Raw genomic sequence first — 17,625 nt, 5'->3', positions numbered from 1 at the left:
GAGGAAACAGCCAAACAGGGCCGGCGAAGGAAAGCAGGTAAAGGAATCCATGGCGCAGGGGAACACACCAAAACCCTAGTCGCCACTCCACCACCCGATCCGGCCCCGATTCCGATGGACTTCGCGGAGCTGGAGGCGGTGGAGGGCCTCCGGTGGCCGTGGCACTCGTGGCCGCCGACGCCCTCCGCCGCGGAGGCGCTGGTCGTGCCCACCGCGGTGCTCTGCGCGCCGCTCCACCCCACGGCGCCCGACCTGCTCCCGATCCTGCCCTACCCGCCGCTCCGCTGCGCCACCCGCTCCTGCGCCGCCGCCCTCAACCCCTTCTCCCGCGTCAACCACGCCGCCGCGCGCTGGTCCTGCTCCTTCTGCGGCGCCGCCGCCAACCCCTACCCGCGCCACCTCTCCCCCGACGCGATCCCCGCCGAGCTCTTCCCCACCCACTCCAGCGTCGAGTACGCGCTCCCCCCGGACCCCGCTGAGGGCCCTGGCGGCCCGCCCGCGATCGTGTTCGTCATCGATGCCGCCACGGACGGGGACGAGCTCGCCGCGCTCAAGGCCGAGGTGCTCAGGGTCGTGCAGGGCTTGCCGGAGAGGGTCAGGGTGGCGCTTGTCACCTTCGCCGCGTCCGTGTGGGTCCATGATCTCGGCTTCGAGGGCTGCGCCAGGGTGGTCGTGCTCAACGGGGAGCGTGAGCTCGAGTCCGAAAAGGTTGGTGGATTCTCAATTCCTAATGTCATCCTACTAGGGTGTTGCATAGTTAGATTTTGTATGCTAATTGTTGACACAGTTCAGTGCTCCGACCGTGCAAGCTATCAAGTCAGTAGGAATCACATTTAATTCCGCTGATTCAGTTAGATTGTATGCTAATTACTTCAGTTCAGTTAGATTGTATGCTAATTACTTCCGCTGATTCAGTTAGATTTTACGCTAATTACTTCAGTTCAGTTAGATTGTACGCTAATTATTGCTTAGTTTGATTGTATGGTGAAGCAGATGAGTGCTCTGTGCAAGCTGTAAGTCAGTACGTACTAGGCGAGTGCTTCCACTGCCTTTGCTAAAAACTAATGTAACATGTTATATGGCGGAAAAAAAATCGTTTCCGATTCTAAGTATTACACATATTGATTTATAACCCGGCCCTTTTTTTGCGGCGAGCTTACACTGTTTCATAAGAGAAAAAGCTTCCCTGAACGGTCTACTTCTGAAACTGATTATGAACAAGTTCAAGCGAATCACTTGAAGAAATCGCAAGCCAGATGGGAATAGTTTCGAGGGCAAGCTTGTGCTGGCTTGTGCATAAACCACTCCTTCCCAAATGGAGCTATGTCTTGGCTGGTTTGAAAAGCTGCATTATCATAATCCACTGCAATGCTATTCTTCGTGATCTTTAAGTTATACTCTGCAATTTTTGTGATACATACGAGTCAAGCAGGGTGTGTGTTTTTGTGTTATAACATAATTATTGTTGGAGTAGTAAACCTTGCATATGCTCATGTACATCAAATTACAGTGAGTCTATGTTCCCTACTTTGTACACAAGGATTGAAAATGTTTGATCTGGACAGCAAGAATTTTCAATTTCTGATCAGCGACTCACTGGAAATAATTTGAATTGTGAAAGATATAATCTGTTGAAAGTTTTAACATGTTCGGATGGATAATTGATTACACATCTTTATTTTCAATTGGGTCACCGCTAACGTCGTTCATCGATTTGTTGCGATAACTGCTTTTATTTGTATAGGTTGGTGGATTCTGAATTCCTAATGTGATCCTACTATCCTACTTCTAGGGTGTTGCATATTTAGATTTTCTATGCTAATTATAGACGCAGTTCGGTGCTCCGTGCAAGCTGTCAAGTCAGTAGGAATCACATTTACTTCCGCTGATTCAGTTAGATTGTATGCTAATTACTTCAGTTCAGTTAGATTGTATGCTAATTATTGCATATAGTTAGATTGTATGGTGAAGCAAATCAGTGCTCTGTGCAAGCTGTAAGTCAGTACGTGCTAGGCGATCACATTTGCTTCCACTGCCTTTGCTAAAAATCTAATGTAACATATTGATTTCTGATTGTAAGTATCACACTTCACACATATTGATTTATAACCCAGCCCTGTTTGCGGCTTACACTGTTTGATAAAAGAAAACGTTTCCCTAAACGTTCTACTTCTGAAACTGATTATGAACAAGTTCAAGCGAATCTGTTGAAGGAATCGCAAGTCAGATGGGAATAGCTTCAAGGGCAAGCCAGGCTTGTGGGGGCTTATGCAGAAACCCCTCCTTCCCAAATGGAGCCATGTCTTGGCTTCTGATTTCCAAGTGGAATGAATACTTTGCATTGTAAATTAAGGTTCAGTTTACGGCTCCTGAACTATGCTGTATTGAAATTACTTCATAATCTGCTTTGAAAAAATTGCCACAATATCATAAAAAGCTGGTCAAACAACCAGTAAAGCACCTAGAAGCTGGTTAGAAAGGATTTATTATCATAATCCACTGCAATGCCAATTGCAGCATAGGTAACTCTCTAAATATTCTTTGTGACCTTGAAGTTGTACTCTGCAATTTTTGTGATACATAAGAGTCAAGAAGGGTGTGTGTTTTTGTGTTGCAAGATAGTTATTGTTGGAGTGGTAAACCTTGCATATGCTCATTTACATCTAACTACAGTGAGTCTATGTTCCCTTCTTTGTACACAAGGATTGAAAATGTTTGATCTGGACAGCAAGAATTTTCAATTTCTGATCAGTGACTCACTGGAAATAATTTGAATTGTGAAAGATATGTTCTGTTGGAAGTTTTAATATGTTTGGATAGATAATTGATTGCACATTTTTATGTTCAATTGGGTCTGTTACTGGTACACCGCTAACGTCTTTCACCGATCTGTTGCGATAACTGCTTTTCTTTGTATAATTTGTCATTAATCTGTGTACCTCATAGGGCTTCTCTTATGTTTCAGATACAGCAACTTCTAGGTGTTCGACATTCACGATACAGCAAGTTGTCTGCACTGAAGGACACTGAAGTGCAGAGATTTTTGTTACCTGTTTCTGAATGTGAATTTAGCATCACATCTGCAATAGAGGACCTGAGCTCTATGTCTGCTTGCCCACGTGGGCACCGCCCACTAAGAGCCACTGGTGCTGCTATTTCCACAGCTATTGCTCTTCTAGAAGGTTGCTGCTCGTCTAACACTGGTGGCCGGATTATAGTTTTTACATCTGGTCCCACGACTGTCGGTCCAGGACTTGTGGTGGAAACTGATCTTGGGAAAGCAATTCGTTCGCATCGTGACATTTTCAATGCCAATGTGCCTCTCATTGAAAAAGCACAGGACTTCTATAAGAAAGTTGCCAAGAGATTAACAGATAGTGCATTAGTTCTTGATCTATTGGCTTGCTCTCTTGATCAGGTTGGGGCTGCAGAGCTGAGGTATCCAGTTGAAGTGTCTGGTGGCTTAATGGTGCTTGCAGAGTCATTTGAGTCTGAACAGTTCAAAAGCTGTTTAAGGCAAACCTTCAAGCGTGAGGGTACTGATTACCTTAACATGAACTTCAATGCAACGATTGAGATAGTGACATCAAGGGAGGTCAAGATTTGTGGTGCTCTTGGTCCCTGCATCTCCCTCCACAGAAAAAATAGCTCAGTTAGTGATAAAGAAATTGGTGAGGGTGGGACAAATTGTTGGAAAATGAGTACACTGAACAGCAAAACCTGTATTGCTTTCTTCTTCCGAGTTGATTGTAGCCATAGTACTGAGCGCAACAGTGAGCCCCCAACTGTCTTCTTTATTCAGTTTATGACAAGGTACCGACATGGTGATGGTAGCTATCGCCTAAGGGTAACAACTGTTGCGAGAAGATGGGCTGGACCTCGATCTCCTGAAATTGCTGAAGGGTTTGATCAGGAAGCTGCTGCAGCAGTTATGGCCAGGATTGCTGTTCACAGAGCAGAGACATACCATGTTAGAGATGTAATACGGTGGCTCGACAAGATGCTTATTCGCTTCACTGCTAAGTTTGGAAACTATGTTCCTGAAGATCCATCTACATTTCGGTTGTCAACTAATTTCTCTCTGTATCCGCAGTTCATGTACTACCTTCGAAGGTCACAGTTCATTGATGTTGTCAACAGCTCTCCTGATGAAACTGCTTTCTTCCGGTTGATGTTGAATAGGGAGGGAGTTGTGGGATCTCTAATCATGATCCAGCCAACTTTATTCCAGTACTCATTTGACGGACCACCCATTCCTGTGCTGCTAGATGTCAGCTCCATTTCTCCTGATGTCATTTTGCTATTTGATTCGTACTTCTATATAGTGATCCATTATGGCTCGAAGATTGCTCAGTGGAGGAAGCTTGGCTATCATAAAGACCCAAACCATGAAAACTTAAGGAAGCTGCTTGAAGCACCAGAAGTTGACGCAGAGGCACTATTGGCAGACCGATTTCCAGTGCCAAAACTCATAAAATGTGATCAGCATGGGAGCCAGGCCAGATTTTTACTAGCCCGGTTGAATCCATCTGTGACACAGAAGTCACAGCTTTCTGAAGGATCTGAAGTCATATTCACCGACGATATTTGTTTGCAAGTCTTCATTGATCACTTGCAGGAGTTGGCTGTTCAGGGCTAGCGACTCGTGGACCTAGCAATGTTTATGCTATCCCAGTTGGACCCATCTCAGATCCTGAAGATACGGCTTTCTGATAGATTGAATGTCATATTCATGGGTGATGTTTACTTGCAAGTTTTATTGAACACTTGCAGTAACTGGCTGTACAGGATGGATGAGTTCATGTGGATTGTTTAGATGTTATTTTCTGGCTGTGTGTTATCTTGAAAATATTGGCGAAGCTCTACTACCTGGAGGAATGAGATCTCCTTGATTTGTTGTACATTGGTCCAGCTCCAGTTTTGATGTAAGCCAGTTACCTTCTTATTTTGTATAGCCTGTGATGTTATCACACTTTATCATCCACGAATTTTGAGGTGCCTCTGGTTTCGTTTGGTGTGCAGTATAGCATTCTGTCTCTCCTGCTATAGTTATGCAATAGCAGTAGTACATAGTATTTTATGGAGAATTAAGTATTCAGATGCTATTTTATACATATAACACGTCCTCTTAGCAGATCCATTTCTGTTATGCAAACAGTGACATGTAGATGCCTTTGATAATCTTCACGTAGCATTCACGTAATCCTTTTGATGATCTGATCGTACTGCTGTGTGATTCCAATGCAATGTACCACCTTGCAGACCAATCATGATTAGGCATCTTGTTTTTATATATTAGAAACATTTCTTTGCCATAAATAAATGCATCCTGAATATATAATGTTTTAATTTGCTTATGCAATGTACTTAGCTTTGGTATCACCATACTCTGGCAGAGCAAGGAAGCTTCTTGCTATGATCATACCCATCATCCCTCAAGACCCAACCTTCTCAATAACTCAATGACAGATAGGCTAGGTTATAGTAATGGATTTCCCATCACCAAGCACATGGCTTGTTCCCCCCACTTGATCACACACAGAGTACAAAAATATTGTGCTTATAATTAACAAACAAGTTAACTTACATGATACCATAATAATAATAGTCTCATTGATGCCCTTTACTTAACAATTACACATACTTAATCAACAACATTGGAATAAAATCACCAAGTAGATTCTTTGACACATGGTAGGGAACATCACATAACACCAATCCAGCTACACACAGATAGATAATTGCTTCTGGTCCATCAACAAATTAAACATGGCAACTCTCCCTTCTTTTAATCCAACTATTAATTAAAACATCATATATCTAAAACCATAGCACACTGCAAGAACACCATTCTTATGGCATCATACTCTTCCTCTTATTACTGCCCCATCTTTAGCTCTTGGTCTTGTACTTGTCCTTGGCCCTTGGTGCTGAAAAAAAGAAATCTCATAGGGGTTAGAATTAAGATATAAATCTTGAGTTGGACGAGAATTTTAGCTGAAGACACTGACCAAGACCGATGGCTTCGGAACTCTTCATGATCCTCAATCGTTTGCATGAAGCCACAAACATCCTGCAGGGTATTTGATCAGCCGACGAAAGAAACTGAACTTTGGACCTCGCTTAATTGCATTCTAATCATGTGGTCTTAAATACGGGAGTAGATAAGGGGGCGCAAGAATGAAGTAACATACTCCCACGGGACATCTCCAACAAGCATCCAGTCGCCATCCTTGTCTTCGTAAGTAGTAACAACATCTGAACCATTCACTGCCTCAACCATCTTCCCCTCATTCCCTGTAAAAAATAGTTGATAATTGTGGCCCTTGTTAAGTCAAAGTAAGTTCCATTTGTACAGTTGAGGCAAAATGGTTAAGTTAAGTTGATAATCTGCTGCAGGTTCTGAGGCTGACGGATTTACCAGTTGCAGTGAAGGTGCTGAACATCTTCTGCAGAGCAATGGAGAGGTCCTTGTAGGTGTTGTACATCTTCAGATCCACCTTGCGCAGGTAGGGCGCGCCGTCCATGCTCACCTTCACAAAGGCAGAGCCGTTGCCACCAGCAGTAGCAGCAGCAGCAACAGGCTGCTGCTTCTCGGTTTCCTCTTCCTTCTTGATCTTCACAGACTGCACGGTCATGGCGTTCCTGCGGTAGGATCGGACTGGTGGCCAACCCACAGCTTGTGCCCTGGTGGATACATAAGATGCAAAATTAGCTACGCATTTACACTTGCTGTTTCCACAAATTAGTTATGATAAGCTCTTAGTCTAGAGTCTCTAGACTACTTGTGCTGTAAAAACAAAATAAGATTCTTTAATTAATATTGTAGCTGGAAGTTCCATCTATCTCGATCATGCATGTTACTATATTCTTCCTGACAGGGAGCCAGCTCTGGTTAACTAATGTGTATGCCTGTGGCAACTTTATGGTAGTACTAGTACCATTATGGTGTGTAATGAAAACGGCATCAACTTTAGTTAGCGCCAATGAATCATGACCGGCATGATTATCTACAGAAATAGTGCTCTCATCTCACTGATCAGAATAATATTTCTTCGTTTCCACAACAGAAAACGATAAGACAATTAACCCCTTGCTTTTCCAGTGGAATCTACCAAAAGATGAAGAGAGAATATACATCATATTAATTTTCTCTGACATCTACCGGCTGCCGCGCAAAGCAGGCATCAAGTGTGAATATGTTATGGTTTAAAAAGGTGATAATAATTCGCCCGGGCGCTTTAGAGGCGACAGAGAACATAGACGATGGTGTCGCCTTGTGCGCTTTCTGCCATGGGATCTCTTTTCCGGATATTTTGCCCTACTTTAAGTGTTTGCCCATTTGCATGTCATGTTTATTCAGCATGCTATAAATATAGAATGAATCCAAACTTGAGAAAATTTATCAGAAAGGGAAAATGAAAAGCCTGCACATGCTGACATGCCCAAACTCTGCATACGCCTAATCTTTTCTATATGGATGGATCTTTTGCTATGCATATCTACCAAGATGAAAGAGAAAGAGATAATCAGAAGCATCTAGGAAATTCAGACATCCTAATCCTTATGTCGAGAACTAAGAAAACATCTGACTAAATTATCACTAACGAAATGATTTGTGTTACCACATAGCTATATAGCATATATATGTATGTATGCAGACATACTTGGGAGCAGGTGGCTTCTCGGGGTCGCTCTTGGCCTTCTCCGCGGCTTGTTCCGGCTTGCTGTTGGCGTCTTCCTTCATGCTGCCGCCGGTGGGGAGCGTCAGCTTCAAGTCAATGGTGTCCTCATAGCCCCTCTTCGTGGTCTTGGCCGCCTCGGCGCCGCCTCCTGGCAGCCCGAGCCGGAGCTCCGTTCCGACGTCGACGTCGGCGCCAGCCATCGGCTCCTGTAGAGCAGCTGGTTGGCTAGCTAGCCTGTACTTGCTGCCGTTGAGTCTCCAACCTTGGACACCTCCACGCTAGCTACTTGAGCTGCTTGCTGATCTCTTGGTTTCTTCCTCCCTTTGTGTGTGTATGCTAGATGTCTTGTGGTGATTAGGAGGTGGAAGAGAGAGGAACCAAGAGCAGGGTAGGGGTGTGTATATATAGAGGGAAGAGAAAAGAGAAAGGAGAGATAAGGTGGTAAAATGCTCTGCTGGTAGGGTGGTAGAGAGAGAAATATGTGGGGTTAGAAGAGCAGTTAGTTAGAGCATGAGTGAGGCCACTTGGAGGTTGGGAGCCAATAATTTTTGTTCCCATGTTTCCCCTGTCTGAATTGTCTGCTCAAGTACTGTTGAAAGCATAGGTGTTGCCGTGCTTCCAGTGTGGAGGTTTAGCAAGATGGATCTACTAGTATATATAAAAATGTCAACAGGGTGGACAGGCTTGGACTAACAGAAGTGGTTTATTAGTTAAATTAGTGGGCAGAATACAAAGTTCCATTAGAATTTCCAACTAAGATGAGCTGCACCATGCTGGTAACTTGGTATCCAACGTCACATTAGCTCTTGTGTTGTAGACCCGCTCGTGAGATTTAATGATCATTTATATTTTTATGTGCGAAATTAGTTGATAGCAATAATTGCATAAACTCATATCTCATGATATGAGTTTCGAGTTGTCACACACACACACACTGTCGCTTCTCTGCCATTTGATTATCTGCTGACATTGTTGTGAAATATACCATTGTACAGGGTGGACAGGCTTGGACTAACAAAAGATACTGCAAATTAATTACTAAAAACACAAGTATTATGACCACTTTGTACAACATTTTGCAGTATCTTTTCCACTTTGTGCCTTACTTGTGAGGAATCTGATTGGTGATGTTGCTATGATTTCTTGACAGATTGCTGCTGCACCTCCTTTTGAGCGCCTCCGTTACCACCGTTCTCCGAAAGATCACGCGCTTTAGGTGGACATACATGTGCAGTGCGGTCTTCAGGTCGCTAGCAGCGCTTTTAGTTGACATAGCTTGAGTCACTTGGTAGCTAATTGGTTTAAGATAACTTGGAGGCCATCCAGGGAGAACTACGTGTACGTTTGGTGTCCAGTCAATAGCGGCATCAGCCTGACGAGCATGGCTCACTGTCAGAAAATACTGTCAAATAGGGTACAAAGTGGAGAAAACAATGCTAAAATGGGTACAAAGTGGAAGAAACAATGCTAAATGGGGTACAAAGTGGTCATTTTTTTACTCACAGGACATACATACTCCCTCCCTCCGGTTTTACAGGGCCTACGCGTATCCCAAAATCATTAATTTAATTAATACAATATAATATTTGTGCTATAAAAATTATATCATTAAATAGTATAACATCTAAGCTTTCTAATGGTATATATTTTGTGATATTTATTTGTGTTACGTTAGTTAAATTTGCGATCTAGGGATACGTGCAGACCTGTAAATCGGGATGAAGGTAGTAGTCAACATTCTGATATGATTTAAGAGTAACTCCAATATTATAGTCGGTTGTTGGCTATAAGCAAGATGCTATGTCATCTATAGTTAACTTGTAGCCAACAAGTACAATAGTTGGTTATAAGAATGTACTACTTTCTCAATGGATGACCCACCTTTCATTGATACAACTTGCATAGGAGCACGTGTTAGAGCTAGCTCTTGCATAAAAGCTCACTTAGAGCCAATTTCAATAGTGTAGCCAGCTGCTGGCTATAAGCCAAGTGACATGTCATCTATAGCTAACTTAGAGCCAACATATACAATAGTGAGCTATCAAAATATAGTACTTTATCAATGTATGACCCACCTTTCACTCTCACAAAGTGTGTAGGAGCACGTGCTAGAGCTGGCTCTTGCATAAGAGCCCACTCTCATTCTCTCTCCTCCTCTTTCTCCTCCAACGAAGCAATAATATACTATTTAATCCTTATAGCCAGCAGACTAGAACTTATTGTACTTGCTCTTACAGTCTATCTTCTCTTCTCTCTCCTCCAACTAGACACAAATATATTATTTTACTCCTTATAGCCAACTGAGTAGAATTTATTGTACTTGCTCTAATACAACTAAAAATTAAGTGGTGGAAAAGTAATCATTAATAGTACTCCCTCCATCACAGCTTACACAGCGCACTTGAGAGAAAACGCTGAAACCTAAGTATTAGGTGATTGGTTGTTATTTTGTTTCAGCTGGATGTGAGAATAGGGGATTTTGGTAGGCCCATTAAACACACGATGCATAACTGTATGTAATTACAGTACCGTCTTTGGTCCTCCCAGTAATCGATCAGTTTTGTTGCATGCATTGGTGGGGAGTATTATGGGCCATCAAACACACAACGGAAAGGAAATGGAAGGGAGGAAATGGAAGTTAAAAAATAAGCGAGGATCTTCTCGCTAGCGAGGGACCGTGGTCCGCGGCATGTTCAAGCCCTCAAGGACGCGTTGGCAGGACATACCACCGCCGCCGCCGATGAGGGGGACAAAAACCCGATATTGGCTTGGCCTCCCTCATCTCTCCTTAGGATGTACATACCGGTTCAACTAAACTTGAATGCCCGGAACGTTCCCCTTTCCATCTTCTTAATTGTAGATAAAAGTTAGGTATGTAGTTGGTAAAGCATACTTTTTTGACAGAAACTTGGCGCTTTATTCATTAATCAACATTATTATAGAGATGTGCGATCTTACTAGCTAGTATGTTACTCCTACTGTGAGTAGTCTAAGTTAGAACAGACCGTCTATCTGGTGGCTAGGCGTGCGGGAGCGCACACTGTCCACCCGGGTTCGATCCTTGGATTCGGCGGGTGCTCAGGAGTTTTCTTCTAGTATAAAAATGCCAACAGATGCTAGTGCCTGGGTTGGTTGCGTTTTCTTTTTCTAAGTTGGGGCGAAAAAGAAGAATACCGCCTCGTCAACCTCATCAGTGGCGATCTCTCTGGGCGGCGTTGAGTACGTAGGCCCTGGACTCCAGTTAGAATAGATGAGCACACCGACATGCTAGTAACTGCAGTACACGAGCTGTTCGTGCGCGCGTAGCAACAAATTCACCACGGCGTAGTACGCTTATGCAGGGTTGGCAGGACGCAGAAGATCCACGGCCAGCCAGCGCTCGCGAGTGTTGCCGGTGCCGGTGCACGGAACGGACCACCGTGAGCCCGCTGCGGGCCGTGCGCGTCCGATACGTGTCTCGGGATGCGCTGGACAGCGCCGGTTTTGCCGGCGCTTTGCCCCTGCCCAGCGTGACGCGCCTCCTGACGTCACCGCTCTCCGGCGAGCCCCAGAGGACGAAACCGTTTTTCACCGCCGGTCCCGTCCGTGGGCCCAAGTATCCAGATCCAACGGGCTCACCAGGGCCCACCTCGCGGCAGGATAGCTCTGCCTCCATCCGGCCCCACGCGACAGGCGACGAACTGAACCGCCATGAATTTCCTGCAACTTTTTGTTGCCTGGATTTTTAAACCCTAGCGGCGGTGAAAACCGGGTCGCGATCCGTGACTCCGGCGAGCAGCGCGGCGAGGAAGGGAGCTGTTTGGACTGGGAATCCCCGGAGCTCCCGGCGGCGGGCCCCGCGTGCCGGGAGGGGCGGGAGCAGGTCAACTCCGGTGTCGGCCGCGTGCATGTGGGGGCTCGCGGAACTGTGAACGGATTCTCGGCTCCACGCGACCACGCCCGTGTAGTATATGCGGTTCCTCTACTGAATTTCGGGTTAGCTTGACAGCGCAGGAATTCTTAGCTTCCAATCATTCCTCCGGCCACCAATTAAGCCTCACTGACGACAGTAGCTCGGGTTTGTTAAACATCGGCCGCCATAGATGGCGAAACAAGCTATGGTTTACTCGAGTAAGACAGCAGCACTGTGCAACGTACAGGGACAGCAGCTAGCTGAGAATATATACCCGTGGTGTCAAGATCTAATTACATGCATGAACAAGATGTTATTAGCTTATTAACCGATTTTCAAGTTAGTTTGATATCCGAGATCAACATCATGTATAGCAAGCCTGGCCACATGCATAAGGCGGAGCATACCTGATCACCTCTGATCTCAACGGTGTTGGATATATAAGCAAATTATCATATGATTTAATCCGAACTAACAGTTGATAAATCATGACTACATAATTAGTAGATGAACTAATCATGCAGATCAACATAGTAGATGAACATATATCATCTAGACAAGATAAATCTATCACATCTACTCCAAACAGCGGTACTAGAAACTCTAGTAAGATCTGAAACGAGGATGACATAAATGTGTACTGTTGAGGTTGCCGAAGAGGTTGTCGATATCCGGGAAGAAGTTGTCGTTCGGGAAGTCGTCGTCCGACAACGTCGTGTTGCCAGTAGCCGCGCGTAAGCGCTCCCCAAAAACCTAATTGCCCCTCACTTGTATAGGTCTACGAGAGGCAGGGTTCGGGAGGCCTACTGTCCCGCCGCTCGGTGCACGCCGAAGGACGGGATGAGGAAGACGAAGGCGGCGGCGCAATGAACTGGAAAGAGGCGGTCGCATATGGTGTCTCGTTAAGGCTAGGGTTCACGTTCAAGATCCAGAAAAACCGGAACAAAAACGGCTGTGTTAATGTCGTTAATGACTCGTAATTGATTGATTCCCGCAACCCGCGTCGCGACGTGCGAGGCGGGCAGCGGAGGAGGAGTGCGCGAGGACTCTCTCTCTTCTCACTCACTTACTAGGACTAGAACTACCCACCTTATATACCACTTCAAATCTCTTCCAACTAGCAATGTGGGACTAAACTTTAGTCCCACCCCTTACTATTTCCACATAGGCCAAGAGAATTTTAAAATTTGTATTAGGATAGGCCCAAGGCAAAATTCCAGCAAACGGGAGAGGTAAGGCTTTGCTCTCCCAAACGGCGTGCAAGTAGTCGTCGTGCTACGAAAACTAGAAAGCAGAGCAGCACAAGAAAAGCTAGGCGAGATAGAGAGACACTCAAATGAGAACTAGATACTAGACCTGTTTTTGTCTTTTTTGCGGCCGATCAGTCTTCCACAAAATTAGTTTCAAACACAAACTCGACTCACGCACGTGAACCTCTTCTCTTCTCCCTCACTTAGTAGGGCTGTCTTAGCGCATCTCCAACGGTCCGACACAAATCTGACGCCAAAATCGACCGACTGCATCCGTTTATGTCGGCTCATGGATACGGAAATAGTCGTTTCTGACCGCGTGTCCGTTTACGTCTGGGGTTATGCCTAGTGAACCGACACATTTTTTTCTTTTTCATTAAACATAGATAGAAACATTACACAAACAATTACATGGTTTGGAAAACGGTTAAAACATTGCAAAACGACAAAACCTAACCAGTGCAGGTTTGGCCCTTGCCTTGTTCGCTGCGAAGAAAGGACACTCTCAGACACCGAGTAACCCAAACTAGAAAATCCAGCTGACGGCTGATGTGTCCGATCTTCTCTGCATCTATAGAACAACATCCAAAATCCTACACTAATGGCTTCAATGGACGTGGTCATCTTCTCTGCAAAGAAAGAACACTCTAACAGTGTTAGCAGTCGGTGTCCTCGCCGGACTCATCGGTGTGGTAGCGCCTGCGGCAGGATGTCTTATCGAACACCTAGACGATCATCTCGTCGCTGCCTTCGTAGAGGAAGGTGAGCAGGAAGCCGAACTCGAGGTTGTGGGCGCGGGCGAACTTGTCCCACCCGGTGTGTAGGTACATCTTGCCCTGTCCGTGGAGCAAGACCTCGATATGCCACCAGCAAAAGTCGCATCTAGCCTCCCACAACTCTAACTCGGCTGGCTCGATGCCGAAAATGAACTTGTCCAGGGGCCGCTTGATGCCGAGGGGATCCTTATGGATGTGGAGGATGAAATCGAAGCACGTCGCCTCCTACGAAGATAACAAGCGTGGGGATGTTGCTGCTCCAATACGGTGGCCCAGCTGCGGCGACCATGCCGCAGCCTCGCTGCCTTGCCAGCAACCTGCACCCGCCATGGATTCCCTTGCTCGGGTTGTGAGAGAGGGGGTGGGGGTGGCGCTACAGTGGAGGCTGTGAGGCGGCTAGGTTTGTGAGGGATGAGGCAGCCGAGGGGCGCGACACATTTGGTAATGGTATTAATTTCATTGCCAGAGGTCCGCTCGGCAGGGGAGGCATCGTCATTAATGTGACGCAGACTACCGTAATGATGCTACCTCGCTAGTACTAGTGCACCGATGAGAAGACACATCGAGCCACGTCACTGCCAAGCGGGCCCCTAGGAGAGGCTAGCGGTCACGCGATGCGACCATGTAACGTTCGCCCAGATGCATCTGAGATGCATATTTGGATCGTGTTTACGTCTCGACGAACATGCCGGTCACTAATCCTATGACGCTAGGATTAGGTGCCCTTATAAATTACTACTCCAACTTTCTTCTAGCTAGCATTGTGAAACTGAATTTTATCGTCTACAGCTACCCGACGCTCAAAGTTGTCAGCAGTGATAAGCAATGCTACAAGAGGTAGATCCCGCATAAATCCAACACAAACTCTGCAAAGCATCTACCGGGCCGGAAGGATGGATGTACACTCCACACGCGAGATGGGCATTGATGCGTTGCCATCTTCAACGGGCAGACCCAAACCAGACTTCAGGTTGCCCGAATGTGACTGTTTGATGGTCGCACAAATACGCGGACATGGCCGACAGTCTGTTTGAGTCGTTCAGTGTACGTGTCCAACGTGCTGACACTGCGCAAAATAAAAAGATAAAAAAACGAAAAATAAAACTTATATATAGTTCATTAAACTTATGCCCTATTTTGGGAAAATTTATAGAAAAAAAGCCCTACATGAGCTTTGAATTAACTAAAATAAACATAAAACCCCAAGCTAGGGTTTAGGACACGGTGGCCACCGGCGTGCCGCCTAGTCCCAGTAGAACTCGTCATCGTCGTCGCCGTCGATGACGATGACGCCCCCGGGCGCCGGAGCGTGAGAGCGCGCCGGGATTCCGGCCAGGGGCGGCGGGCGCGGGCTCGTCGAGATTCTGGCCAGGGCGGTAGGCGCGGGTTCGTCGATGTAGAGGCCACCGGGGCGACGGGCTGCCCTCCTCGCCGATGCCGCTGGCGTGCGAGGCTCCGCGCTATGCTTCGCCGTCGCCGCGCGCGACCCGAAGAACGTACTCCACCTCGAACCAAAGGTTCCAATAGGACTCTTCTCGTCGTAGGAGGGGTCCTCCCGGAGGTCCGTCGGGAGCTGTGCGTGGCGCGCTGGATCTCCGCCATGCGGGCGTGGTCGGTGGCCGGGATCGGTGGCACCGGAACCCATCTAGGCTCAGGTTCCACCCGTGGGGAGGTGGATGTCACCCCACGACATGGGGGCGCTGGCCTCCCAGAAGATCCGTGCCACCACCACGGTGACGTAGATCCTCCCCCGCTGGGGCACCGGTGCGATTTTTCGGCTGCTGCCGACCTCGTGGTCATTATTGGCGGTTGGCGCTGGGAGCGAACTCACGCTTGGGGGCCATGGCGGCGGAGGCTCGAGCGCGCGTGCGTGCGGAGGGGAGTGGGGACTGGAGTGGATAGGGAAAGTCCCCCTCCCAGTCCACATTTAATATGACGCGCGCCCACCGACATGTGGGCCCTGGGATGCGAGCATGCAAACGCAGCGTGCCATCCACGGCCGCGCAAACCTAGCTCGGATTTTAGGATGCGTCGTTGCGTTGGGTCGCGTGTCCGATGCGACCCATCTAAACGCGCGGTCGCTGGATGGATCGCCCGGCCTTATACACACATATGCACGGTTCTTCGTCCCCACAAATGGTGCCCGAGGACAGCCGGGTATAATGGGGAGGCATCGATGATGCATGTGGATGAGTCGGTGCAGAGGGGCGCGCTAAACCCAGGTCCATGTGCCCCGGGCCGGTACTGGCTGCTCGACCCCTGCCGCCTCGTGAACTTGTGATCGACTGGCATACTCCCAGCTTCCTCTCGTACTATGCGCGCCCGGGATCGAGCTACTCCAGTCTACTGCACCTAGCTAGCTAGCTAGCACAAAGCTCCGATCCCGATGCCTAGGCTTTCGCTCAATTGTCTGCTGACTGTTGGAGCCCCGCGTGGCCATCTCGCGTCTACGTTCCCTTGACTGTTTCGCGGAGTACTCCACTTGACCTCATATTACTCCCAGTTTAACTTCGGGGTTTTGTCATGCCTACAGCCTACTCCATTGATTCTGAGTTCACTTTCCATTTTCAAGTGCCGTACGTAGATGCATGATTGGGCTGACTTCCATTAATTGGAGTAAAAGGAGTGTATACTGTAACAAAGATTGAGTTATGGGCTGAAGTTAATGAATTCTCTTCATTGCAAAGGAGTCATGCATGCAAACATTATGAAGAAAAACTCGAGTCTCAGATATATTCGAGTATATCACTCAAGATAATACTTCCTCTGCCCCGGATTAGATGCCACAAATTTGTATTTATTTTTACACTAAAACACATGTACATACATGCGTATGTAGACAAATCCGTGACAAATGAATCGGGCAAAAGTGAGTATGGCTTTTAGGGGCGTAACACAGTCTCCAAGTCAATACTTCCACAACTAATTGATGTGCAAACATGTACCCCCTCCATTTTTAATCACCATGCTTTCTGGGTTTAGTCAAAATATGCATTTGTAAAGTTTGACCATGTCTACACAAAAATATCAACATATATAATATCAAACATTTATAATATGAAAATAAATTTAATTATGGGTATAATAATATTGATTTGATGTTGTACTTAACTGCTCTTTTTTTGCAATGTATCGGTCAACTTTATCTAGTTTGACTTTGACTAAACCTAGAACACATGGTAGTTATAAACAAGAGAATAGCCTTAAAAATCAAGTGTTAAAATAACACTCCATTCTCTCACTAATTTAAGACCTTTTTAAAAAAATTCGAAAAAGATTAAGACCTTTTAGATATTTCAAAGTAGATTAGATACGAATGAAAATAAGTGAACATACACACTAAAATAGGTCTAGATACACAAGAAAATGAGTGAACCTACACTAAAGCTAAAAAGTTTAACATTAGTGCACGGAGATAGTATATTTCAATATAAAACAAGCATTGCTATAATTTGTGATACGCTAGTAATTTTTTATGTGAAATGGTAAAATTAAGAGCTGGTTGTCTCATAAAAATGGTAAATAGTCTATATTATGGAGTTTGGTACCCAATACGGGAAGAAAATGCATATATAGTGTGACAAGTTGCTATGTTTTCGATCACCAGCTATCTCTTTGCTGGTCGCTATAAAAGAACCCTTTTGTGAATTCTAGATCAACCAGGAATTAAGTTAGTTATAGATCCACTCTATGCAATTGCACAACTTTTTTCAGACTTGCACATGAATTTCAAATAAAAATGGGTGATCGAGACTTAAGTTAATGCTACATCGACCGAGAATTAGTCGTGTCCATAAAAGAAGTGACCTTTGTGGGGTGGATTGGGAAGCACGTATGTTCACCAGAGCTAGAGTACCACTTGTGATCAATCATCAGCATGATTGGCATCCCCTTCATCGCAAGCAAGTGAGCAACTCTGTGATTGGGATTAGAGTCCACGATGGTACACATGCCTAGCCCAACAGCGGTGCGACTCTCGAGCTAGCCCCCTGAATATATAATGTACCTCCCTTGTCTAGAAA

General features: G+C 46.0%; 2 protein-coding genes across 2 annotated transcripts; one reads left to right on the top strand and one right to left on the bottom strand.

Moving 5' to 3' along the window:
* Nucleotides 1–13: 13 nt before the first annotated feature.
* LOC127292924 (protein transport protein SEC23 G) lies at nt 14–5,009 on the top strand. The gene is made up of 2 exons (XM_051322469.2): nt 14–708; nt 2,966–5,009. The coding sequence occupies exons 1-2, from the start codon at nt 115–117 to the stop codon at nt 4,637–4,639; spliced, it is 2,268 nt and encodes a 755-aa protein (XP_051178429.1). The 5' UTR covers nt 14–114; the 3' UTR covers nt 4,640–5,009.
* Nucleotides 5,010–5,544: 535 nt separating this feature from the next.
* On the bottom strand, nt 5,545–8,098 carry LOC127292925 (auxin-responsive protein IAA13). The gene is made up of 5 exons (XM_051322470.2): nt 7,668–8,098; nt 6,422–6,687; nt 6,195–6,297; nt 6,012–6,073; nt 5,545–5,930 (listed from the first exon to the last, which is right to left on the bottom strand). The coding sequence occupies exons 1-5, from the start codon at nt 7,883–7,885 to the stop codon at nt 5,893–5,895; spliced, it is 687 nt and encodes a 228-aa protein (XP_051178430.1). The 5' UTR covers nt 7,886–8,098; the 3' UTR covers nt 5,545–5,892.
* Between the last annotated feature and the right edge of the window lie 9,527 nt (nt 8,099–17,625).

This window comes from Lolium perenne, chromosome 4, assembly GCF_019359855.2.
Source record: "Lolium perenne isolate Kyuss_39 chromosome 4, Kyuss_2.0, whole genome shotgun sequence".
Taxonomy (NCBI): domain Eukaryota; kingdom Viridiplantae; phylum Streptophyta; class Magnoliopsida; order Poales; family Poaceae; genus Lolium; species Lolium perenne.
This window is presented reverse-complemented; position numbering and strand designations above follow the sequence as displayed.